This window comes from Dermacentor andersoni, chromosome 11 (genome assembly GCF_023375885.2).
Source record: "Dermacentor andersoni chromosome 11, qqDerAnde1_hic_scaffold, whole genome shotgun sequence".
Lineage (NCBI taxonomy): Eukaryota > Metazoa > Arthropoda > Arachnida > Ixodida > Ixodidae > Dermacentor > Dermacentor andersoni.
Window position 1 is genome coordinate 54,405,305 of NC_092824.1, and position 25,568 is coordinate 54,430,872.

A 25,568-nucleotide genomic window follows, 5' to 3' on the forward strand; every position below is an offset into this window, starting at 1 on the left:
TTCTTTATCGTCTGCTTAAAACGCTCCTCCAGGGTCTTGCGGTGCGCGCGCATTGCCGCGGCTTCAACTCGCGTAAACGAGCTGCTCGCGACGTAGCGTTATGCGGAAAACTGCCACCAACCTTGTCGACCACGCAACGCCAGCCGTCGTCTAACGTGGCCGAGACGGCTTCAATCTCTTTGCAACAGCGCAGAAATTCGTCCCATTCCAGCATTTTTGTGCTCCTTTTTTCATTCAGGCAGACGAACAGGACGTGACGTCACGGGCTCGACCACTCTTCGCAAGGGGGAAGAGTGGGGTTTTTTTCAGTGGTGTTGGTGAGAGGCGTTCGCTCCACTGCTGGCTGCGTTGTTTATTGCGTTGCTACTAGCGAACGATGCCACCTACACGTGAAACGAGAGAAAAATGAATTCACGAGAATTATTATTCGCCATCCACAGTGCACATGAAACGCCGCATTTCAAACTCTCGTACCGCAGATGCAAGGCCGAACGGACCGAATGTAGTGATAATGCTCATTAATGTGTTTTTCTGTTACACCGGTTCATAAAGAGGCGCTTTCATGCAATGAGAATGACGCGCCTCGACTAAGAAGGCCTTTTCGTACCGTAATGGCACATGGTTACCTGCTCAGCCCAAGAAAAACAAATGCAACAGCGAAAGCAGCGCTGCTAGGGCCGCGATACAAGCCTGGAATCGCCCAAGCACTGAGTGCAACCAGCTACGTCGCTGCCCCAACTTTTCTCTCGCCGCTGTTCCGCCATGCGAGCGCACACCCCGCAAGCCAATAAAGTTCACGGCCGCGTTTTGTTTTTGTCGCACTTTTCTAGCAAGATGTCAAATAAATTCAATTTTTACTTGTTTGAAGTTAAAAAATAATGCGTTGACAGTGAGAAACTGCAAGAAATCTTGCGTTTAGTGCTGCCCTCAAATACGTTTTTGCAAGATGGCGTTCGGTAATGACGCCGCAACGACCAATAGCAGCACACACGCGCGTGACGTCACATACATGCCCAGGGGGAGCCCGTGCATGCTGGGGGGTGAGCCCAATCACAAGGCAGTCTTTGACAGATCAATTGATGTTTCTATGGTAACATGGTCGGTGTCGTCCTGAATGTCGTGACAGGTGTGTGACTGTTCAAATCCACAGTATGTACGCGAAAGGAAAAGGCTCAACAGTACCTTCGGATGCTCAAGCACGGGAAAAGTAAGTGAGACGAGTACACCGTAGCCGCCGCGGCGGCAACCATGTTCGATTCCGAGCCCGTGCCGGCAAAACTCGCCGCGACCCGGCGGCACGTTTGCCGCGTCTCGGCATCTTCTCTTGTGCTGCTCGGCGAAAACGATCGCGTTTTCGCTACGCCGCGCGCGTTCACCTGCGGGCTCGTGCTGTTGGGGCCCGCAGATCGGGACGCGAGAACCCGAGTCCCGTGTTTTGAACGAGAGTCCGCGGATAATCAAAAAAAGAGAAAGAGTACGCCGCGTTTTCCCGACGCGGGCTGCCCGTAGGCCTCGGGCATATGGGCGGACCGACTCCATTCCCGGGAGGGGGAGAGGGGGGGGAGGCTGCATGGCGGCGGACGCGATGATCGGCTGCCCGGAATGCCGTCTGCTTCAACCACGGCTAACCGATCGCTCTGCTCTGTCCCCTTTCGCAGGCTAGCGCTGTACGTCTACGAATACTTACTACACGTCGGCGCCCAGAAAGCTGCACAGACGTTCCTATCAGAGGTGAGATGCGTGCTTCCGTTTCTCTTCTTTTTCCTCTTTTGCGTTTTTTTGTCTTGTTTTCGCCGCGGCCCGCTTGGCTCGCGGCTTCATGGGTGATCGCTTGGTCGCGCCTGGAGCGTGGCGCGAGCAGCGTCCGTCGTCGTCGACGGTGCGCGTAGCGCGCGCGCCTGCTTTTCGCGAGCGGCTCAGCGTCGACCGCTCGGGGAAAACGGTTTTGCTCGGCTGCATCTGCGACGCCGGTTTCCACTGCCACCGTGGTGATGTGCACCCCCGCTCTGCCCCCCGAACGCGAACTGTTTGTGCGCGTGTGTGTGTGTGTTCAACGGACAGTGCGCGCGATCGGCTCCATCGGCGATCTTCATCGGCGGCGAGAGCGTCCGGAGAAGTGAAATTCCTCCGGTTGCACAAGAATAAACACCGAAATGCTAAGATCAGCGGGGGTGGGGGGGGGGGGGGGTGATGTCTTTGCAAACGTAGCTGCCTCCACACCGGCGCTGAAAACTGCTCGGTGCAGCTGCCGGAGGAGCGTGCACGCGTTGAAATAAACAAGGATAATAAAAAGCGATGTAGAGAATCAAGAGCGCTGGAGTCGACGCAGTCTTGTAGTAACCGGCCACGCCGCGGCTTTGGCGGTCGTGGCTCGGCAGGTTGCGTCGGGTGTGCTGACGACGAAAAGAACCTTGGCTCTACAGCTGCACGCTGAGCCCGGGAAGGTCGCCTCTGTTGTTGACTGTGGGGCACCTCCTCTGTCCTCGGGTGCTTTTATTCATTTATTTCCGGTTCCGTAAGACACGCGACTGCCTCCTGGTGCGCGACACTTCACATTGGCAGCGAGGCCGACTCGTTGGCTCGGAGGACAGCGCGAAGCTACGCCTCGCCACATTGCTTCATTCGCCTCGTATCGTAACACACACGCACACACACCTCCCCCGATATGTGTGGTACGTCCCGCCGCCAGGTGTGCGCCGTCTGCGTCCTCTCGCGTGGCGAGGTTTTGACCCTTGGCGACGGCGAGAGACCTCTGTGTACGCCACCGGAATGGTGGCGATTCGTTTCGAGTCCGTAAGCAGCTTTTGATTGTGAGGCGCGCGATTCTGCTTCCCGTTCTTATCGGACGGCGTTATCACGTTCTGCTTTGCTAACGTTTCCGCCTGCCTCCTTTTAACGGCCGACCAAAGCGGCTCGGGGGGCCTCTGAGAAGTTGGCGTGGTACCTCCGCTTCAGTTATGCCTGCACATTTGCACTGCTGACTGCCGTTACCTATTTTGGGTTTAGGTTTTGTGGCACCAGAAGGGATAATCTAGCTATTTCTGATGCATCATCTGACTGCATAGTGAGGATGTCGTTACAAACGACCGCATCAAGAAAGCTTGCACATCTGTTATGTGCAGATCACTACCTTTGGTCGACCAGACATGTTTAGCAGTCTCTGTCCAGAATTTCGCCTTCAATGGGCACCATGTGAAAGTTTTTACATATTAACTGCAGGGTGTACCTGTTACAATTGAATATTTCATCATGCACACTATGAATCGCTGTTTACAGAATGTCTGCATCATTTTCACCTTGCTCTCGTCTCTGGTTCGGAAGAGTTTTTATTGCCCACAGCAGTTCACTGTCAGACTGTTTTTGAGGCTGTGGGCTCAATAACTCTTGCTAGATAAGCCTCGTAGTGTATAAGAAGTGGCATGACTACTGCATGCCAGAGCCAGTGGGTGTTTGAGCAATGTTGCTATGATTTCTAGCAGTGATCCTGCATACATCCTGTAGAAATCGCTATGAAGAAATTCAATGAAAAGGATGGTCAGTTTTAGTATAAGTGGGCACTTTGAGGGCCTTCAAGTACCTATTGTCGTAGAACTGGTGCTGCAAGTACAGGGGCGGCAGTTCTGAGACACTTGTTTGCATTGGCAGAAAAATTGTGCCGGCTACACGTATTTGGAAGGTGGCAGAAATACATGCTAGAAATCTCTTTTCGGTCAGGTATAGGATAAAGCTTATGTGGATGTTGGGTTCGGTATAGCTGGCATCTTAGTTAATTTCCTTTCTGTATGCTGGTACCTTGATGAGAGTTGCATTCGAAAGGAGGTCAGTTTTGGTTGTTGTGAAAGCATCGTCCAGCGCATAGAAGGGCAACCATTCTGTGACTCAAGGCAGCATTTGAGGCCGGTCTTAAGGGAAGAAATCTCGTCTTACGTATCGAAATTTGTTAGTTCTTTTGGATATGAGAGTATATTAGACTCCATGGACAACTCAGAAGGCTGCTGTCTGTGAAGGGAGTTACTAAATATGCCCACCGAAGGGCACCAAAATAAGCAGCGAAGAAGTACACAGTGAGGCAATGGGGTATGTTATGAAAGCATAAACAAAAGGGTTCAATCGGATGCATCGAAATCCCTGAAACACTCCAATATAAAAAATGCCAGCTCAATGCCTTAAAGACTCGACAACCTAAGCTCTTCATGAGCACCTGGCACTTTTGGTTCATGATGTCCTGGGTATTTTGGCACTTTCTGAAGTGGCTCTTTTGTACAAGGTAGTCCGTTAAAGGGTGTTTTCCTTTTCACAACATAGGTAGTAATAGCTGTTTGATCGTTTGTGTTTTCAGTACCATTTTTCACGCTAGGTGGCAGCTAGTGATTGCATCCTATGCTACCTGAAATGGCACAGCAGGGGGAAGGACATTCGCAAGGAAACCGCTGTCAAGCATAAGCAGTGAGAGAAGGAATGGTTAGGAGTACCACTGGTACTTGGTAGTACCAGACCACTGCGGAGTGCTACTGTAACTTGCACAGCATCTCTGGAGGAACGCTACAATCCAAACAAACTTTTTCCACCAAATACCGAGGAGTGAAGTAGGCGGTTCATAACAGTAAATAAACGATTATTCTTTGCCGTACAATGTTTCCAGAGGTCATCTCCTGCTGCAAACTTGTTTCTGAAGCATTATGCTCATTTGACAATGATCCGTTTTAGTAATATTTTGTTTAAAAGTAAAGGGCCCTTAAAGGGTTAAATGAGTGCTTACACGACATTTTCATTTTCCTTTTATGGTAAATGAAGGCTCATCCTCTCTAACACCTACACCGTTGTCGCATGGTGCATTTAGAATCTCGAGCGAGCTCAACCAGGATCAAATTCTTTGGCTGTTTGAATTCCTCCCTTCTGCAGCTTGCATAAATGAATCCATTGCAATTGAGAAATTCAATCCTGATTGGGCTTGATCAAAATCTAAAATGCACAATGTGACGCCTGTACTTAAAGAATACTGTCAAGTGGAGTATATCTTACATAATTTACTGTAGTACTTATTTCTACGAAGCAGTTTGTTGTGGTACACTGTAGGTCGTGTTGGGATGTCGCACTACACTAGCCCACTCTGTTCCTGTGGTCACTGCGATTACCACACAGGACAGAGCTAGAAGAGAAACATGCAGCGCTCTTGTTTATTTTATTATGGCCAACACTGTCACAGCTAATCTTATTGCTACCCACACGTTTGCAAATTCTGCTGTCACAGTGTCGCGATAATGTCAGTGACGGATTTGGCGTTTGAGACAACTTCAATGTCAGGTTAAGATATCGAGTGTTTCTCCAGCCTTTGCACTTGCTAAATGTTGACCCTTATGCGTGCAAGAAGTGTGTGTTAAGTTTCTGCAACTGCAAAGTTATCTTTTGGTGCTCCTTTGAAGGCCTTTGATAACCATTCAATTTCACCGCCTTGAGTTCCACTCCAGCTATAGCCCTAATTGTGGCCACAGTGTGAGTAAAGGTGCTTACGTGAGTAAAGGTGCTTAAAGGAAATTAAAGTGCTTGGAGGAAAATATTAAGCCGAGCTAGATCGACAGATTATTTGCCTAGAAGTGCGTCATTGTTTTCTGTATGCCGATATGTCACTTCATTGCATAAAAAAATTGTGAGCCATTTCACTCTGTTCTGTTAAGGTGGATGACCAGCGAAGTTGTTTAGCATACGACAGAGAGGTGACACAGAATTTTGAACATCGGTATGGACTCGTTTACCATTATTTTTATATACATTTGCGTGGACAATGAGACCATCACCTTGAGGAGCCAGAGGAAACTAAACATGCATGACGTTTCGATGGGACCATTGCCACGGGAGAGCGGAAGGAAAGGAAAGTGCTTGGAACGCCGACAAAGAGAGGGCGGTGCAAACGTAGACATGGCCGATGGTGGGTCAAAGTGTAGTATCCGTTCTTATCAGCTTAATATCTGATACGGGTTGTATTTAGACCCAAGATATTAAACTTATTTTTGCAATTTGGCAGAGTGCTTGAAGCCTGCTTCACCTCCGCTGCAGGTCGCCTTGGTATTGCACTGTCTTCGGGATTTGCCCACGGTTTTGGGCTACGGACAACGATCCGCTGGAAGCTAGCCATATACAGCTTCGCTGTAAAAATTGTTGCCGGAAGTCCTGTAGCTCCTCCGCTATTCGAACCTCCCACGCCAATACGAACACGTTGGCTTAATCTCCATGTGACCTCGCTCAGTGGCGACCTCTGTGAATGGGCCAATGCTGACCTTGCATATGAGAGGTACCATAGCCTACAACAGATGGCGCCACTCCGATTTTCCATTTTCATAATTTTCTTGCTACGGATAATGAAATTGTTATTACAGAAACCTAATCTTTCAATCTGGCTTGACCTAATATTTTCCTTTAGTGTCCCTTTAACCTCATAGAGTCTGAACTTCTTTTTCGAGAAAAAAAAACTCCCGTTCGAGTTGCACTTATAAATACTTGCATGTGAAACTCGCCGTCATGGCGGCTTAGTGGCTATGGCGTTACGAGACCAATCCCTACTGGGGCGGCTGCATTTCGATGAAGGTAAAATTTTAAAGAAATGTTGTGTACAGCGTTTCTAACTGATGAAGGTAAAATTTAAAAAATTTTGTGTACACTGCTTCTAGTTCTAGTAAAGAACCCCCTCAGAATTCATCCAGAGCCCTTCACTGTGGTGTATCTTAAAGCTGTTGTTGTACCCAGGAAGTAAATCACCCAAAGACAGAAATGGTCATCTAGCATGGAACAGTGATTTTATTCCGCACACCTTCACACTGTATTATTAATTGGCAGGTGAACCATATCACAATTTATGGCAACCTGTGGAACTGTCAACATAGTTTGGGTGTGCGAATAGTAATGTAGACTAAATCTAATATGAATCAAATAGTGTCAGAAGCAAATCAAATAACTTTTGAATAGCTTTCAGAATAATGAACAGTCGCTTTCACAAATAATATAAAATTATGTTCACATATTAGTATTCGTTAAGCTTGAAATTTCTGTCATTATAATTCATGCTACAAAGTGTTGTTTTTTAAGAGCACAAACATGAAAGATTAGGAATGAATAAGCACTTTGTTAGCATATGCAGGGATGTTTGATGAAAGATTATTTGCTCTATAACCGGCAAAGTCTGGCTTTCTGAGCAATGTAGCCTACTCAGCTACGCATGTCCTCATGTTTTACGACCATGCTATGCCTGCGGGGTTGAAGAGAATTGGACAGTTGCTCCAACTTGTTGCTTTACTGTGTGCAGTTGATGTCTGGAAATATTTGAAAATATTCATATTAACGAATAGTTGACCATCTGTTCTGAAGACTGAATCAAACAAACCACTATTCTATTCTTTAGTCGAGAATTTAAAATATTTGCGCACCCCTACATTTTAGAGATGACAACTGCAATGTTTGCACCTGTATGGATTTAGCTGCAAAAGTATTTTGGAGCGTTCACTCCTGTTAGAAACTGCAGAGCATTGTTTTATGCGTGAGATGGTGACATGCCACCATGTTTTTGTCAGATGACTACACTTGACATAAAAAAAGAAAAAGCTTTCTTTTGCTTTCAGGACACTAAAGAGAAACAATATTTTGAGCTGTACTAGTAAATTGCCTCAATACAGTGCCAAAAAAGCCACTCTTACCATGAGTTAAGACTTGATAAGGGAGAAAATACGAAGAAAAAAAACTGCTGGTGAGATGACCTAGAAGCTCCCACACTATCTTGCGGTGACATAGATTGGGATGCATACCTGCCAACCCTCCTGATTCGCCCGGGAGACTCCCGATTTTTGACTGAACTTTCCGATTGCACGATCACTATCTTATATCTCCCGAAAAGTGGTCTCTGTTTGTGCAATAATGGTTTTTGCGAAACCGGCACTGTGGAATTGACAGCCGCATTGTAATCGTCAGCATCGCAAACAACGGCAGCACTAGCACCATCGGTATCATCGACTAAGCAGCCGACTACAGCGCCTAGTAAGCCGACCAAAGCCAGAGCAAATGTAGTTCTTGCATTTCATGCATGCCTTCCCCCATGGTGCATCTTGTTGCTGCTGCTTTTGTGTGTGATTAGTGTTGGCTAGGCCGTGCGGTGCACCGTGTAAAGTTAGAATTCTCGTGTGCTTGATGCCATGGCGCTACCAAAATTGAAGAAAAGGTATTTGCAGAAGTTATTGCGAATTTCTGAATTTCCGTGCTTTTTGACATCAAGAAAAGGAGAACATTTTGCATTTTGTAGAACGTTTGGATGCGACGTCAGCGTGTCTCACGGTGTCAACGGTGGCTTGAAACTGCACGTTTCCACGGCGAAGCATCAAAGCTATGTTCGTACCACTGAGCAGCAAGGCAACATAGTGAACTTTCTCCGGAACAAGTGCGACGACAGTGTCATACGTGTGGAGTGCCTGTTTACGGGATTCCTCGTTGAACACAACCTACCCCTTAGTGTCAGCGACTACGTTGGGCCTCTTCTACGGAAAATATTTCCGAAATGAGACGAGGCGAAGCGCTATTGATGTAGATGCGACTCTGAAATGCAACCATGAAGAATGCGGAGGTGGCCAACTTGAAATTTCACAGGCATCGCTCTCGAGTCTTCATTTCTTTATTCAGAGTTTCTCTCAGCTGCTGCCCCGAGATGCCAATGAATCTGCTGAAGACGCTTTAGATGCTCTCGAAGCTGAGTTTGCCACACTACAGGCGTACAGTCTTCCAGAGGACATTCTTAATAAAGAAAGGTGGGACATGCAGTGGTCTATGGTTGGAAAAATTAAAAACACTGATGGAAAACATGTTTCACCAAGTTGCTAAGGCCACCGGAAGTTGAAACAGTGATGCAGCCCCCCCCCCCCCCTACTGGTTGGCGTGAATAAAGTCTCCCGATTTTTGATCTCGCCAGCTTGGCAGGTATGAGGATGTTTGCTTAGGCCTAGTTGAGAGAGGCTAAAAGAAAATGTTAACTTGAGCTAGATTGATATATTCGGCTTCTGTATAATTACATATCCATCAGTTGTTGCGAGGACAGAGGTTTTCTAGGCTAGAAAATTAAGGAAATAAAAAATTCGAGAGATGCCACCATTTTTTTTTTGCTATGGCCCATACATCAATATTGGCTGATTCACATAGGGCCAGGTCATGTGGGGGATACGTCTTGCCCACTTTGGCACGGGCTAACCAAATTGAGGAGCAGCAGCTGGACTTTTGGTGGCAAAGTTCTACATAACAAAGTCATATAGACATATAATCTATCGATGTAACTTAGCCTAATATTTTTCTTTAGTGTCACTTGCGTTTTTATTTGTAAAGATTGACTGCATTGTATTTAAAAGAGCTGCAGGCTTAACTTAGCAAGTTCCGAAAACATTTAATGTGGTGCTACAGCACAAATAGAAGAATACTTTGAAGTGCATAATGTCAGAGTGACATATCAGCACTAGGATTTCTGTGTGATATTTGGAAAAAGGTGGAAAAAAGAACTTCGGCCTTTGTTTTTTTCTTCTAATAATCGACTTACTACTGTGAAATTAAGCTAGCTTAAGAAAAATATAGTGTCAGTTTTGACTGATTTAGTGTTTCCCTTTAGTATCCTTTTAAGCATCCTATTTGAATTCAGGATCTCCAGTTCCATACGTGGCTAAATCGTGATATCAGGCTAGAAGAGATTAAAATATCCTTGAATTTAGTTCTTGGCAAAGCTTAGTTGCTGTTGTTTAAACACATGACTCCACAGTTTTGGTGCAAGCTTATCCAGTCCATTTGGCAGTTTTGTGGCGGGGAGGGGGGGGGGGCAGGGAGCGGGGGGTTTTTGATTTTGGTGGTGGTTTGCTCGCTAAACCTACTTCGTATGACATGTTTTTTTTTTCATTGCTTATTAGACAATGTTTTTGAGATGGTCTAATGGATAGTTGCTTTAGTCCTCAAAAATGCTTTCTCCGATCCTTAAAAGTAATTGAGGACCTTGTTGATTTCTTCACAAAAGCTGCTATGAATGCTGCATATAAATTTCAAGATTGAGTGATGAGTCACGTCCTCACACGAACTTCAGCGTGGATGGATGTTGTGAGCATAGCATTTGAAACAGGCGGGTGGCAGGTGCCACTAGGGGCCGTAGTAGAAAGAACCTTTTTCGTTTTAATGCGATGGCGTTAAGGAACCTGGTCGCAGAAAATCCGGTGTTGGCGTCTGGCGTCAGACGTTTTTTCGGCAAAAAGATTTTCGAACCACGCATACCCAGGCCTTTCAGGTGACGCAAGGAATTGACTGAAATAATTGAATTTCTCAAGCTATAAAACTTGTAAAACTCATAAACTACAACTTACACACAACCTAAAGACATGATAGCTATATAATATACGAGAAAACATAATCCTGTGAGGCGAAAACTAAAAAAAAAAAAATTATAGGGTTTTACATGCCAAAACCACTTTCTGATTATGAGGTATGCCATAGTGGAGGACTCCGGAAATTTTGCCCACCTGGGGTTCTTTAACGTGCACCTAAATCTAAGCACACGGGTGGTTTCGCATTTCGCCCCCATCGAAATGCGGCCGCCGTGGCCGGGATTCCATCCCGCGACCTCGTGCTCAGCAGCCCAACACCAGGCGAAAACTCAAACAAACCCATTTTCCAGCATTTCTACAATGCATAGACAGGAGACGGCGTCCGCCATTTGCACAAGCCGGCGCGTAAATATCTTGGGAGTCCATGGAGTGGCACGCCCGCTTTCTTAAAACACTTCCATATGGCGATCGCCTCCGCCGCATTGCGGCCCATGCAAGGGGCCACATTTCTGCCACAAAGCCCGCCTTCATGCATAGTGTTTGCCGTGAGCGTTTCCCAGTAAACATTACGGTTAGATACACTACAGTTGCCAGGAAGTGCGAGAAGCAGTTGGGGGGGGGGGGGGGGAACCTTTGAATACTATTGCATGCCACTCTTAAAGGCGAAGCTTAAGCATCCTCAAAATTTTTCGCATTCGTTCTGCCTTTGTTCAATAATTGCACAAAGCCACATGTCCCCACTGTCACTGTCATTGGTCAGTCGCCTGGACAAATGATATTAAAATTATGCAGTTTCCATGTGCTGTGGGAATCAATGTTAGGCAAAGCATTTTGCAGGTAGCAGGCTATTGTGTATTGTTTTGACTCCTGCAAAACGTTGCCAGGTGGTCTAACATGTTTCTGGAACGCAGCACCTCCGATTCCACTCCACGCATGCAAACAATACTGGTATGGACAAGGCTTTAGCTCGCTTCATTCCTGCTGACTAATGTACACTGAATTTGTGCACACTCACGCATGCTATGGGATGGGGTTGCACGTGCCATTCGTCTCTGAAAGGTCGTTTGCATCAGTGTGAGAGAAGTACACATATTAGGGGCCTAATGGGCAGACGATGGGGACTTGCAGGGAGACTATGAAGTCCGATCCAACCATGGGACACATTTCATTTTTTTATTGAAGAGGCTCGAAATGATCCGAGACAGAAACCTACTTATTTTCACTGCAGTTTCCACCGCAAAGTGCCTGGAATGAGGCAGAGAGTGCTTTGCCTTAAAATAAAGTAGTAGGAAAAGAATGCTTTTGGAATAAGACCCCAGGCTCGTTGTTTCGACTTTGTTGCATGTTATCTTGGCCATCAAGGTTTGTGATTTTTAAGATATCCAGCTTATAATATATGTAGGATATCCGGTTTCATATGCACTATGGTAAATTGGGGGACATTTATTGCATGCCCTCCCCACCCTTGCGTGGTAATCCTCCAGCCATATCTAGTCATTCACTGCTAATTGACAATTCCACTGCTGTCTCCGAAACCAACTGCCTTGGTTTTGCCAGCAGAGTTCTATAGCTGGCTTCATCTGCAGTATGCCTCTGTAAAACTTGCGACGTCTGTTAACTTTTCTTGCAAATACAATGCTCTTTTTTCTTATTTCTGAGGCTGTACTGGTATTCTGAAATGAGTTGCTGTGTGAAATGAATCTGCGTAAGCCGCGCAATCTTTATTTATTTGCTTTCAAGTTGACAAGTAATTTTAGGATTTTCATTGCGGTGAAGGTCGGTTGATGTTGCTTACAAGTAAACCAGTCTGGAGAAATTTATTGTGAGATAGAATGACATTGTAGCATTTCTTAGTTTCTCTTCCATGATGTCGCTGAAACATAACATAACATGCACAACGCCTAGCTAGTAAAAAGCAGAATAACTGGCCATATTCTGTGCTTGCATACTTCGGATATGGAGGCAAAGCTTATGGAATTGGAGCTTCTTCTTTTTCTTGGCAGTCTGGATATGCGGATCCGCTTTAAGACGAGAGTGGCATTATAGGTGTCACCAGGCTCACATTAAAAAAATTTTTTCTGGTGCATTTAAATTCTTAAATGTCTTGATACACTAAGCTTCATCATTCAGTTAAAAGTCTGCTTCGTGGCAAGTTATCCCTTTGGTTGTGCCACCAGTCTTTCAGTCAACCATTTCTTACTAGTCTCCTTGTCAGTTTTGTTTGTTTTTGTACTGTTTTTAAAGCCTTATGCCTCATTCAAGCCTACTGCTTCTACATTTATGGCTGTATGGATACTCCAACGTCGTTCTAGCCAAGTATGCTTAATGGTTTCTGTACCATTTCTACACGTTATGCATGAGTTGTCTTTGTCTGAAAATTTTCCCCTATAACTACACATTCTCAGACATCCTTAATCCAGCTGCAAACAGCATAGTGCTCTTTGAATAAAAAAATTTCCTTCTGCTTTCATTTCTCGCTTTAAGCAAAGAAAATTTGCCTACAGTACCACACTGACTGGAAAGCAAAGCACCTATGGAAAAGCTTTAGTCGTAGGTTTGCCTGTCTCGCATTGTGAGAAGTGAAAACGAACAAACAGCACTGTATGTTTCGTACTAGTTTCTGATCTAGATCGTTTTTCGATGGGATGTGATGTTCACAAGCTCTGCTATGCTTGGGTATCGTGTCGCATCCGTGAACAATGGTATGTTTTATTGCCTATAGTTTGTGGTCAAGGCTAGATGAGAAAGTATGTATATTCGTGGCGTCATTAATTTGTTTTGAGTTTAATACACAACTAAGGAATGACGGCGAATGGTAACGCCTGCTTCTGGAGGACTCTCCTTTCCGAATGCTCGCGTTCATATATCTTTGGGTTTCGGCCGAGGACAAATTTTGAACGCTAGTGTATCGTTTTGTCACAATCACTTTAAGAGGACAATTCAGTTTTTTGAATGGATCCAGCTGAGGTGTCACATGTGTGCTTCTGTTTTTCTGTAACTTTGCCTGCATTGTCATGAAAATTTATCCTCGTTTATAGCTACTGTGGCCTCACTGCTTTCTTCTTTAAGTTGGCAAGGTCATGTACAGATGTTACACTGTTGCTTAGAATGCTTGAGTAGTTCACTGCTAGGCAATAAAAATAACTACATTTGCTTTGCCGCTTGGCTTAAAAGACGGTGAGCGACGGTGGCCATCTGAACACTCGAGTCAGGCAGTCTTGTGTGCAGTGTCATGAACCGAGTAGTGGCTTTGGTTATTCCTGTTTACATGGATTGCATGTGCTGCGTGAGTCATTTTGAGCAAAGCTTTAATTGGTGTTTGTTTGCAAGGAACGGAGTTGCTTTTAGAAACCATTTGCGGTTGTGTAGCACATGAAGTTGTGCTATGCAACACACGACTTCTCACTGAATGCAAACTTGTGGCACGTCAATATGTGGATCCTACAAATCACAAAAAAGGAATGCTAATGACAGGGTGACAGTGGTATAACGACGACAGCGTGACGATGGAAGCACAGTGCTGGCATGATGTCAATGGAAAGATGAGTAACGATGATGGAATCGTGACAACTGCATAAATGCGATGCCAAGATGAAGATGGAATAGCAGCGACTGCACGATGACACTGTGACGTTGACAGTGTGATGGCGTAACGACAGCATAATCATGAAGGCATGCCGACAATGGATTGATGACAGAGTGACAACAATGGAATGATGACAATGGCATGCCAACAAAGGAGTGAAAGTGATGTAAGGGTAACATAATTTTGAAGGCATGACGATGACAAAGTGATGGAACCATGACAATAACATGGCAATGAAGAAATGGCGACAGTGGAATGAAGGCGAGGAAATGATGATGCAGTGATGTCGACCTTATGACAGCAGAAAGATGACGAGGGAATCGTGAATGAAGAATATGACTGGTGACGGTGGCTTGAGGACAATGAAACGACTACAATGGAGAGATGGAATGACGACGATGGCGTAGTGATGGTGGATTGACGATGACTTGGTGATGACAATGTCTGTGACTGATGATGGCATGGCAAGAAAGAAATGACAATGTGATGGAGGTGATGAAATGATGGTGTGTTTCTGTTCAAGCTCATCCCTGTGCTTGCGTACACCACCTGCTGTGTCAGGCCACCTCGATTTGTATGTAAGGGGGACTGGCCAATTGTGCAAGGCAGCAGCACCCAGCAGCCAAGCCACCCAAGTGGAAAGCAGAGGCATTAAAGCTTCGCTTTAAAAGTAAAAGAAGTTCAAGAGTCCTGCTAGTTACAAGCTGGAAACTTCAGCTTTCTTTTTACCATAACTGCCTGGCTTGGCTGTGCGTTCTTCCAGACGTGTCTTCCGCCAGTCTGCTTGCCTCAGGTAACGAGAAATGAGAGCTACTACCTTTGCGGTAGGCATGATGTGCATGGAAATAGGGGTAGGAAGATTGCCGGAGTTGACACCATGAGGAAGGCTTCAAGTGACGCAAAGTGCTTTGTTGTGGTACTCTGAGCGACTGTCTGACAGTGCTGAAAATTCCATTGTGTTTTTGAGTGTGCCCACAGTATTCATCGAGACACCAGAAGGCTTGTGGATAAGACGAGGGGGGGGGGGGAGAGGGAAGCAAGGTGTGCATGCTTGTTTTTTGCTTGACTAGGATTTAACATTTTGCCGACTGAAAATGACAGCAAGAGCAGCTCTGTTCTCGTTTGCTGTGGCTCCACGGAAAGATGGCTGTGAAACTTGATTGAGAAGTGCTGCCATATATCTTCATGAACATGTTGGTCGTGAGGGAGAAATGAGTAGCGGCATGACTAGCCACCTTGCTGTGCAAGGGGATGATTCTAGTCCGGTATCAGATTGCAGAGCTTACAGGGCTGTGCTGATAGGCATTAAATCCCCCGTGTCATCCGGTTATCCACAGGGCTGCCTCCAAGTTCTCCATTGTCTCAGATGCCATAGCGGTATCGATTCACCAGCTGCTTCTGTCATAGGACAGGCACAAATCTACAGGCACCTCACTTTCTGTCCACCACCAGTGATCAGTGAGAGTTACTTTCCGTGTTTCACTTGGGCTGGACGCGCATGATGTTGCTGTTGATTTGTGAATCTTTAGTGCTGCATCATTCTTTTCGTTAGTGCTTTGCACTGCTCTGTGTTACTCTTTGTAAATGGGTCTGCGTTGAACTTGAAGGGGCACTAAGAAGCAACACTAAATCAAATTAGACTAATAAGTATTTGTTAAAAATGCTGTTTGCTAATTTCACTTCATCATCATCATCATCAGCCTCGTTATGCCCATTGCAGGGCAAAGGCCTCTCCCATACTTCTCCAACTACCCCGGTCATGTACTAATTGTGGTCATGTTGTCCCTGCAAACTTCTTAATCTCATCCACCCACCTAACTTTCTGCCGCTCTCTGCTACGCTTTCCTTCCCTTGGAATCCATTCCGTAACTCTTAATGACCATTGGTTATCTTCCCTCCTCATTACGTGTCCTGCCCATGCCCATTTCTTTTTCTTGATTTCAACTAAGATATCATTAACTCGCGTTTGTTCCCTCACCCAATCTGCTCTTTTCTTATCCCTTAACGTTACACCCATCATTCTTCTTTCCATAGCTCGTTGCGTCGTCCTCAGTTTCAGCAGAACCCTTTTCGTAAGCCTCCAGGTTTCTGCCCCATATGTGAGTACTGGTAACATACAGCTGTTGTACACTTTCCTTTTGAGGGATAGTGGCAACCTGCTGTTCATGATTTGAGAATGCCTGCCAAATGCACCCCAGCCCATTCTTATTCTTCTGATTATTTCAGTCTCATGATCCGGATCCGCAGTCACTACCTGTCCTAAGTAGATGTATTCCCTTACCACTTCCAGTGCCTCACTACCTATTGTAAACTGCTGTTCCCTTGCGAGACTGTTAAACATTACTTTAGTTTTCTGCAGATTAATTTTTAGACCCACTCTTCTGCTTTGCCTCTGCAGGTCAGTGAGCATGCATTGCAATTGGTCCCCTGAGTTACTAAGCAAGGCAATATCATCAGCGAATCGCAAGTTACTAAGGTATTCTCCATTAACTCTTATCCCCAATTCTTCCCAATCTAGGTCTCTGAATACCTTCTGTAAACACGCTGTGAATAGCATGGGAGAGATTGTATCTCCCTGCCTGACGCCTTTCTTTATTGGGATTTTGTTGCTTTCTTTATGGAGGACTACGGTGGCCGTGGAGCCGTTAAAGATATCTTTCAGTATTTTTACATACGGTTTGTCTACACCCTGATTACGCAATGCCTCCATGGCTGCTGAGGTTTCGACTGAATCAAACGCTTTCTCGTAATCAATGAAAGCTATATATAAAGGTTGGTTATATTCCGCACATTTTTCTATCACCTGATTGATAGTGTGAATATGGTCTATTGTTGAGTAGCCTTTACGGAATCCTGCCTGGTCCTTTGGTTGACGGAAGTCTAAGGTGTTCCTGATTCTATTTGCAATTACCTTTGTAAATACTTTGTAGGCAACGGACAGTAAACTGATCGGTCTATAATTTTTCAAGTCTTTGGCGTCCCCTTTCTCGTGGATTAGGATTATGTTAGCGTTATTCCAAGATTCCGGTACGCTCGAAGTCATGAGGCATTGCGTATACAGGGTGGCCAGTTTCTCTAGAACAATCTGCCCACCATCCTTCAACAAATCTGCTGTTACCTGATCCTCCCCAGCTGCCTTCCCCCTTTGCATAGGTCCTAAGGCTTTCTTTACTTCTTCCGGTGTTACCTGTGGGATTTCGAATTCCTCTAGAGTATTCTCTCTTCCATTATCGTCATGGGTGCCACTGGTACTGTATAAATCTCTATAGAACTCCTCAGCCACTTCAACTATTTCATCCATATTAGTAATGATATTGCCGGCTTTGTCTCTTAACGCATACATCTGATTTTTGCCAATTCCTAGTTTCTTCTTCACTGCTTTTGGGCTTCCTCCGTTCCTGAGAGCATGTTCAATTCTATCCATATTATACTTTCTTATGTCAGCTCTCTTACGCTTGTTGATTAACTTGGGAAGTTCTGCCAGTTCTATTCTAGCTGTAGGGTTAGAGGCTTTCATACATTGGCGTTTCTTGATCAGATCTTTCGTCTCCTGCGATAGCTTACTGGTATCCTGTCTAACGGAGTTACCACCGACTTCTATTGCACACTCCTTAATGATGCCCACAAGATTGTCATTCATTGCTTCAACACTAAGGTCCTCTTCCCGAGTTAAAGCCGAATACCTGTTCTGTAGCTTGATCCGGAATTCCTCTAGTTTCCCTCTTACCGCTAACTCATTCATCGGCTTCTTATGTACCAGTTTCTTCCGTTCCCTCCTCAAGTCTAGGCTAATTCGAGTTCTTACCATCCTATGGTCACTGCAGCGCACCTTGCTGAGCACGTCCACATCTTGTATGATGCCAGGGTTAGCGCAGAGTATGAAGTCGATTTCATTTCTAGTCTCGCCGTTCGGGCTCCTCCACGTCCACTTTCGGCTATCTCGCTTGCGGAAGAAGGTATTCATTATCCGCACATTATTCTGTTCCGCAAACTCTACTAATAACTCTCCCCTGCTATTCCTAGTGCCTATGCCATGTTCCCCCACTGACTTGTCTCCAGCCTGCTTCTTGCCTACCTTGGCATTGAAGTCGCCCATCAGTATACTGTATTTTGTTTTTACTTTACCCATCGCCAATTCCACGTCTTCATAGAAGCTTTCGACTTCCTGGTCATCATGACTGGATGTAGGGGCGTAGACCATTACAACCTTCATTTTGTACCTCTTATTAAGTTTCACAACAAGACCTGCCACCCTCTCGTTAATGCTATAGAGTTCCTGTATGTTACCAGCTATGTTCTTATCAATCAGGAATCCGACTCCTAGTTCTCGTCTCTCCGCTAAGCCCTGGTAGCACAGGACGTGCCCGCTTTTTAGCACTGTATATACTTCTTTTGGCCTCCTAACTTCACTGAGCCCTATTATATCCCATTTACTGCCCTCTAATTCCTCCAATAGCGCTGCTAGACTCGCCTCACTAGATAACGTTCTAGCGTTAAACGTTGCCAGGTTCATATTCCAATGGCGGCCTGTCCGGAGCCAGGGATTCTTAGCACCCTCTGCAGCGTCGCAGGTCTGACCGCCGCCGTGGTCAGTTGCTTCGCAGCTGCTGGGGACTGAGGGCCGGGGTTAGATTGTTGTTTTCATATAGGAGGCTGTGGCCAAGTACTGCAGCAGGGTGGCCAATCCTGCTCTGGTGAGGGAGTGCGTTGCCGGTTCTGGTCACCGGGATCAGGCCACACTCCAGGCCTTTTTATGCAATTTTAGCAACACGCAGATTTTTTTTTTTAATCCGGTGGAAAATTGCGCGGCACTGGGATTCGAACCACGGACCTCTTGCACGCGAGGCGGGTGTTCTACCTCTACGCCACCGCTGCACACTAATTTCACTTAATAGGTTTATTATTAGTAGTGAAAATAAAGTTCTAAAATTTTCGGGCCAGAAACTGAGCACTGGTGCATCAGTGTGACGTCAAGGATTTCAAAGTATTTTTCCCTCTTTTTTTTTCAGTTTTTTTTTTCTTTTTTCTTTCTGGCAGTTTTTGGCCCACTGAAGGTCCACAAGCTTGCCATGTTTAACCTTTGGCTCCTCTGTAACACAATGTAGTCCATTTTTACCAATAAACAGTTCACTAATGCCCAAGCAGACATCATAAATATCGATGAAGTCATGGCAAGCTGGTGCAGGAACTTCTGGGCGGCATTTCCATCCATCTATAATTTTTGCGTCTTTTCTGGTGTACCACGCCTTTGTTGTGGCGAGAGTGGCGTTTCTGGTATTGTGAAAGGGTAAGCGGCCAAACAAGCGAAACCATCTTTATCTTTAGTGTCCCCCCTACAATATCTTGCTTATTCTAATGGTTGTTTTGGGGGGATGGGCGACAGACGAGGGCGAAGAAAGGTAGGCACTTGCACGCCTTCTTCGTCCTCGTCTGTGTTAGCGCTCTTTTGTCAAGGATCAACGTTCCCTAATTAGCCCAAGTTGCTTGCCATCTGCTATGAGGACGTAGCTTGGATATGTTAGGAATGTGCGAGTGTGTGCCCACCGATACCGGAAGCAGATGCATTATTGGTAAGGGTACATGCATGTGCAGTGCCAGCCGGTCGAAGGCAATGGTCTTGGACACACCCTCATCAACAGTGCAGGTAGTTATTACGAGACAGTGCTGTAGGTATCGACAGCCACACACTTGAGAGTTCTTGTTAACATATCTAAGGTCGCGCAAAGTCGGGTCCCCATGTTTTTTTTCTTTTTTCCTAATGACGAGCTGAGTTTCAGCTAGATGAAAGCGTGCTTTTGAGTTTTACCTGTAGTCAATTTGCAGCTATTCCCTATCGCAGAACTTCACCTGATTAACAGATGTGCCACCAAACATTTCTAAGTCAACTAATGTTTATGTTGTGGAATAATGGGGCTGAGAGAATAGAGGGAGTCCAAACCATTTCTTTTACTGCATAAGTCAACTTAATCCTCTGGGATATCCTAGACAAGTGTATGCATGTGCAAACACCTATTCTTCTGGGAGAACATGGCAATACTGCTATATCTAGAGTAAATATTTGTGCGGAAAAATGTGTGCCTAGTAACTGCTCCAAAAGCAGATATTCTGCTCTGAAGTGAGGTTTTAGCTGCTCCAGAAGGCGCTCCAAAGTAGCTTCGACCAATCGCATCACTGAAGGACATGTCACTATTTTCCAATGAATGTGTACAAATATGGTTTGTTTCCCTCTTATTAAATTTCAGGCTTTGGTATCCTGGTATTTTGAGTTGATTATGTTATGTGCGAACCCTATGTACACCTGTTGGTAACGCTGGTATTCTGGTACCAGTTAAACGTTTACAGACAAGCTAGACCTCTATTGTCAGACTGCCTTCTCATCTGCACCATCATCCTTGCCATGTGGAGAAAAACAAACATTCGCTCAGCACCATTCCTGAGGATCGAACTCATTCTCCTGTGACAGTGTGCTGTTGGGAGCCATGCTTGCTTACCACTGCGCTTTCATAATTTTTTTTCTCGTTTTTATTGCTGTGAGTGCAACATAGTTCGCAATCGTTACATATGGAAAAGGTACTACATCACATTTCAATGGCTTTAGAGTGACCCGAAAAACACAATTTGTATAACTAGCAACAGACAGAGAAGATGGGCATATTTGCCTCTAAAAGGGAGGCAATAGCAAACAACTAATAAGAGAGGGTACCAGCCTGGTTGAATATTTGTTGGGTCATACGCGATTCATCACGTATGGTCATACAGGATTAAGAGAAGTTGTTGAGAAGAATTGATCAATTTCAGCTTTCTTGCTGCAGCTCCTCCTTTTTTAGCATAATGTTCCTCAGATTCCTTTCACAACTCTACTCCATTGAAATACTTAGTAAGCAATGTCGCAAAAGCAACGCAGGTAGTGCAGTCATAGAAGTCTTGGTTTCAGCATGTCACAGTGCGGTTGTACTTATCTGTGGTGCTTTCATGCTTCCTACAGAATAGCTACTTGATATGTTATAACGTCATTTCGTCGATGTAGGGTTGCATCAAATAGCATATTTTTGCACTTTTGTGCTGCTTGTATGTGACGTATAGTGTTGTGGTCACGAGTGCAATTGGCGTGCTGAGGTCGTTTAGTTTTAGAAATGTCACTCTGCTCATTTGGTGCTAAATAGATTCAGGCATTCCATGTGAAGCCTCCCATATCATAATCACATCATATTTTGCTACATAAAAGTATGAGATTTCATGTTGCAACAAATTATGTGACACATACTGAAGTCTTTCTTTCACATGTAGCGCACCTATTCTTTGGTCGGTAATGCAAGCAGGGAGAGAAGTTTGTTTCGCTTTCAAAGCATTACCTTCTGTCTAGAAATGTAGTCTACGTTTTAACTTTACCATCCTTTGACCTCTTGTCAATAGATGCATTTCACTTGGGTGCCAGCTGCAGGACTTTTTCTGCTAGCGTAACTCATGCAGCTGAAAGGTTGTGGTGCTCTGGGTGTCGATTGTGGCATGCTCTTTTACAGCGAAGCTGTTTGTGCCTAGGTTCTGATGAAAAATGTGTCTGTGGGCAAGATCCATGTAGCGTGGAAAAAAAAAAAAAAGAAAACATGCAGCTGTCTATGTATAAAGTGCATTGCCATTTCATGGCCATGTATAAAATGTGGGATGGTGCCGCTCCTTCGCTCCCATTGGAGGGTCGAAAAGTATAATAAAACGCAATAGTGTACCCACCAATCGTCGGCATTAACGTCGACCTAGCTCGCCCCAGCGCCAAGTCTGTTGTATTCTTCCTTTTGGAACGGTTTGGAATTGAGTGCTACATGGACGTCAATGTGCCAACCATGTGTCACCAGCCGTGTATAGATTTAACCTTTAGCAAGAACGTGTGTAGCATAGCAGTACAGCTGATCAGTGTACCGCAGCGACCACAAAGCTATGGTCACTGTAGTAACAAATGAGGCAAAATTAAGACGATGACAACCACTAAGTTGCATGTATGTGTCTTTATTCAATCAATATAGCAATAACCATATAAATCAACATAGTTGTCAATATAGTCATCCCAATACAGCTTTCTGCAATGCCATCTTAAGAGGAAGCCTTAGCTTAGGACCTCCCATCTAAGTACGTGGGAAAGGAGAAATCTTTTTTCTCGGCAACCACTGCATTGAATTTGATGAGGTTTGTTGCATTAAAAAAAAAAAGAGAGAAAGCTGAAAATCTAGTGACTGTTGATTGCAAATTTTTTATTTACATTGTGAATTGTTTGTTAAAAATGGACAAAAATGTCAAATATTTTGAAACTGAAACCGTCAAGGGAGGTATCTTGCAAGAGTCCATCTAGTGGACATGTCCGTTTCTTTCGTCTGCTGCTGAAGCACTGATTGGCTGTGGCGCATGTCTGCTGCGGACGCGCAGTGCAGCACAGCCAATCAGAACTTCAGCAGCAGAAGAAACGGACATGTCCACTAGGTGCGCTCTTCTTGCACAAAAGTGGCAAAACAAACATGCACAAAAGTGGCAAGATTGTCAGTGGCAAGTGCAGCTACGAAATTTACATTTACATGGGTGATCAGCTGGGCAGAAGTACTTATAAATTTCTTTTGTTTCTCTTTTTATCTATATTTTACGTGGCGGCTCATGCCTGCTGCTGGGAGAATGATTGGCTATGGCGCTTGGCACGATCTGAACCCTCATGCACACTCTTGAAACACCTAGGAGTCGGAGCTAGCTTGATTTTGCGACAAGATGATAAAAGTGGTGTGGATCTTGTAGTTACGTTGTCCTTCCCGAGGGCTGTGGCCGAATCTGAGAACCCACGTTTCCATAGCATGTAGGAGACTTCAAAGGCCTACAACATTACGAGGCAGTCTGGCACCCTTTCTCTTTCATTCATCCCACTATCATGCCATCTTATGTAATCGGTGAGCAGGCGACTGTAATTTATGGAACTCTGTTGGCACGAATGCCGTGACGAGTGGCTGGTATCAGCTAATCTGGGAACATGCACGAGAAATGAAATGCAACGTTCCGAATGCCTCATGGACAGCTTGGGGACAGTTGCGAACCCGCTTGCTATCTAGACATGAAATTGTCCTGCGGTCTACCCATAATGAACAATTTTTGTGGTTGGTTCAGCTCGAAGCGAGTCCAGTGGCCTTGCTACAAATGCATCTCACACTGTTTTAAGCTAGAGCCTGTCGTAAATGCATGCGCGGATGCCGCAGCTGTGTGGAGCAGCATTCCATTGTACCGTGTTGAGGCCACCTGCGTCACATTTGATACGCAGGCCAGCTGTGGGGCAGGTGGCCTTTGCTGTGTGCCAGCGCTTTGCAACAAACAACTGCGCACTTGCCGTGTTGCTTTGCGAACTGTGCACGTCTGGAAGCATGGAAGCTTCCTGATAACACGCTTGAGTGACAGTAATGGCAGTGTCTGGATACTTGTGTTGCTTGAATGAATGAAGGTAGAACGTTGCTGAAGGGAATGAGCTTCCTTGGCCCGCTGTATCTGCACATGTGCCTTTTATTATAAGTTGTTCTTTTCAGTCATGAATTAGGAAGCTTTAGCTTGGGGCCAACTCCGATTTCCGCATGTTCAAAATGCATGTAAAACGCAGAAATGCCTTTGTGAGACAACCGTTCGACCGATTTGAATGAGACTTGTTGCGTTTGACAGAGAAAGTTACAGTTGTAGCGACTCTAAGGAGAAGAATTTCTGTTTAGGGCCTAGAATTTTTTACAGTAGCAATTCCTGAAAACTGGTCACTCCAAAAGAAAATGAGGTACTAATTTTATAAATTCGTAACTCTGCACCAAAAACAGATATCGCAGTTCTGTGAACAGCACCTGTTGGAGCGTATAATAGCAGTGGTAGAAAAACTTTATTATATACAGAAACAGGACGGGCTCCTACCCCAGTCCCCCCCCCCCCCCCCCCCCCCCCAGAGGAGATGGGGTGGTGGTGAAAAACAGAGTTTGTCCAGTTGGGTGCTACCTCTATTCTAAGGCCCCACGGGCACCACCCATATAGAACAGCTTACAAAATTTTTTTCTAATGTTTATGAGGATTTTGCAAAACTCCTACTCAACAATCTGTGGTGTGTTTCAAAGCAGTGTATAGTACATCAATTTTGTCCAGCTTAGATTTATTATTGTGCCATTAACATAATTGTGACATCGTTTTTTATTGTTGAGTTAGAGTTGTAAGCGTGATCCTCAAGTTCGTTCTTTTTAATTTTGAAATTTTCTACAATTTGTTAAATTAATGGTCTAAAAAAATCTTTTAACTTTTGCTACGTTGGAGCTTTTTCTTTTGAACGCAACAAACCGCATCAAATTCTGCGCAGTAGTTGCTGAGAAAAATGATTTCTTCATTTCGGTGTGTTTAGGTGCGAACCCCCAAGTAAAGCTTCCCCTTAAGACTTCAAAGTTTGTTTTCCTGTATATGCGATGCAAACTTTGCAGAGGAGAAAGTTGGACCTGTAGCATAAACATTTCTCTTGTCAGGCCAGTCATAAGTACAAAAATTGATTACGGGATGCATTATGTACCTTGGAAAGAATGAAATATTTTTACAAATAGTCAAGCTCATTATTATTGAGGTGAGGGTTTTGCAATGCAAGAAAGGACCCTAATTAACCTTTTTGCAGTCACGCACAATTACCCGATTTGTGGTCGTTCCAGTCGGGAGCCATTTCATCCATTTAGACGTCACGCAGAAAAAGCACTGAGGTAAATGAACGCATGTTAAAAGGACACTAAAGGCAAATAGAAAGTCATGCTAAAGCGATAACCTAAACCGTCAGTATTATTCCGAACACAGTTTTAGTAATTGAGAAATTGAAGTAAATGTAGACACGACTTGCGACTCGCCCGCGACCTTCAAATACTAGCCCGATAACAAAGGCACTCTTCATTTTATTACTTTCACCAGTACTCAACCTCTCGCAATGCAAATATCTTTTTATTACATTATAAGAAGGAAGAAAATGCTACTTGTTCAGTTCTACTTGATGCGAGTTCTACTCGAAACTATTTTGCATTTCAGTAGTTTCGTTGTCGTGCAGTGCACCGCTGGTTGGCTCACGATCACGAAACTCCCGCTAACTGCAAGTAGCAGAGATTTACATGTCGATGTGATGTCGCAGGATGCCCGAATGGTCCCCGCCACTTGACAAAGAGCGGTTGCATTTTGCGCAAAAAAACATAGCACCGACCACTTTGCTCACAGACGGCTGTAAAGGGTGGGGATGGTGTATGGAATCCCATCACACCCACACTCGGGGGCAGGTGATTTGAATGGCGCTAAAGGTATGCGGTCCCTTCAGACGCGATTTTCTTTTAAACGAAGTCTTTTCTTGGAACGAAACAAGCCTTGCGAGGTTTCTGAAATGGTCTTTTAACAGTTTACATTGACTTAATACTTGTCTTTAGTGTCCCTTGAAGGGATTTAGTTCAGAAAACTTACTTGTTCCTGAGGCTTTCAACACTACATTAGCCCTGTGTGATGGTGCTCAAAGCACTCTGCAGGGTGGAGGCCAGGATCTGCGCTGCAGTTCCCTAGGGCCCTTTGCTGGCCAGATGAAATATTTTCGTCCACAGCACCAAAATCGCCTTCGGACTTGCAGAAAACATGAGAATTTAAACCATAAAATGCGC

General features: G+C 44.9%; 2 protein-coding genes and 1 pseudogene across 32 annotated transcripts in view; 2 read left to right on the top strand and 1 right to left on the bottom strand.

Moving 5' to 3' along the window:
* The window catches only part of Atg10 (Autophagy-related 10), a 71,072-nt gene extending 70,315 nt beyond the window's left edge, over positions 1–757 (bottom strand). The window contains exons 1-2 of one of the 3 annotated variants that reach the window (XM_050167957.3): positions 627–757; positions 122–383 (exon numbers count right to left, since the gene is read on the bottom strand). In XM_050167957.3, coding sequence (XP_050023914.2) covers positions 122–214 — 93 coding nt within the window. In that variant the 5' untranslated portion in view covers positions 215–383; positions 627–757. Of the gene's footprint in view, positions 1–121; positions 384–474 lie in introns of all 3 variants that reach the window. The other 2 variants (XM_050167956.3, XM_050167955.3) reach the window with 2 other exon arrangements.
* A 253-nt stretch (positions 758–1,010) lies between these two features.
* The window catches only part of Ssdp (Sequence-specific single-stranded DNA-binding protein), a 102,523-nt gene continuing 77,965 nt past the window's right edge, over positions 1,011–25,568 (top strand). For 21 of the 29 annotated variants that reach the window (XM_055064813.2, XM_055064826.2, XM_055064830.2 and 18 more), the window contains exons 1-2: positions 1,011–1,207; positions 1,659–1,731. In XM_055064813.2, the coding sequence (XP_054920788.1) occupies positions 1,152–1,207; positions 1,659–1,731 (129 nt within the window). In that variant the 5' untranslated portion in view covers positions 1,011–1,151. The remainder of the gene's footprint in view (positions 1,208–1,658; positions 1,732–25,568) is intronic. The other 8 variants (XM_055064827.2, XM_055064832.2, XM_050167390.3 and 5 more) reach the window with 3 other exon arrangements.
* Positions 5,917–6,097, top strand: LOC126518423 (U2 spliceosomal RNA; annotated as a pseudogene).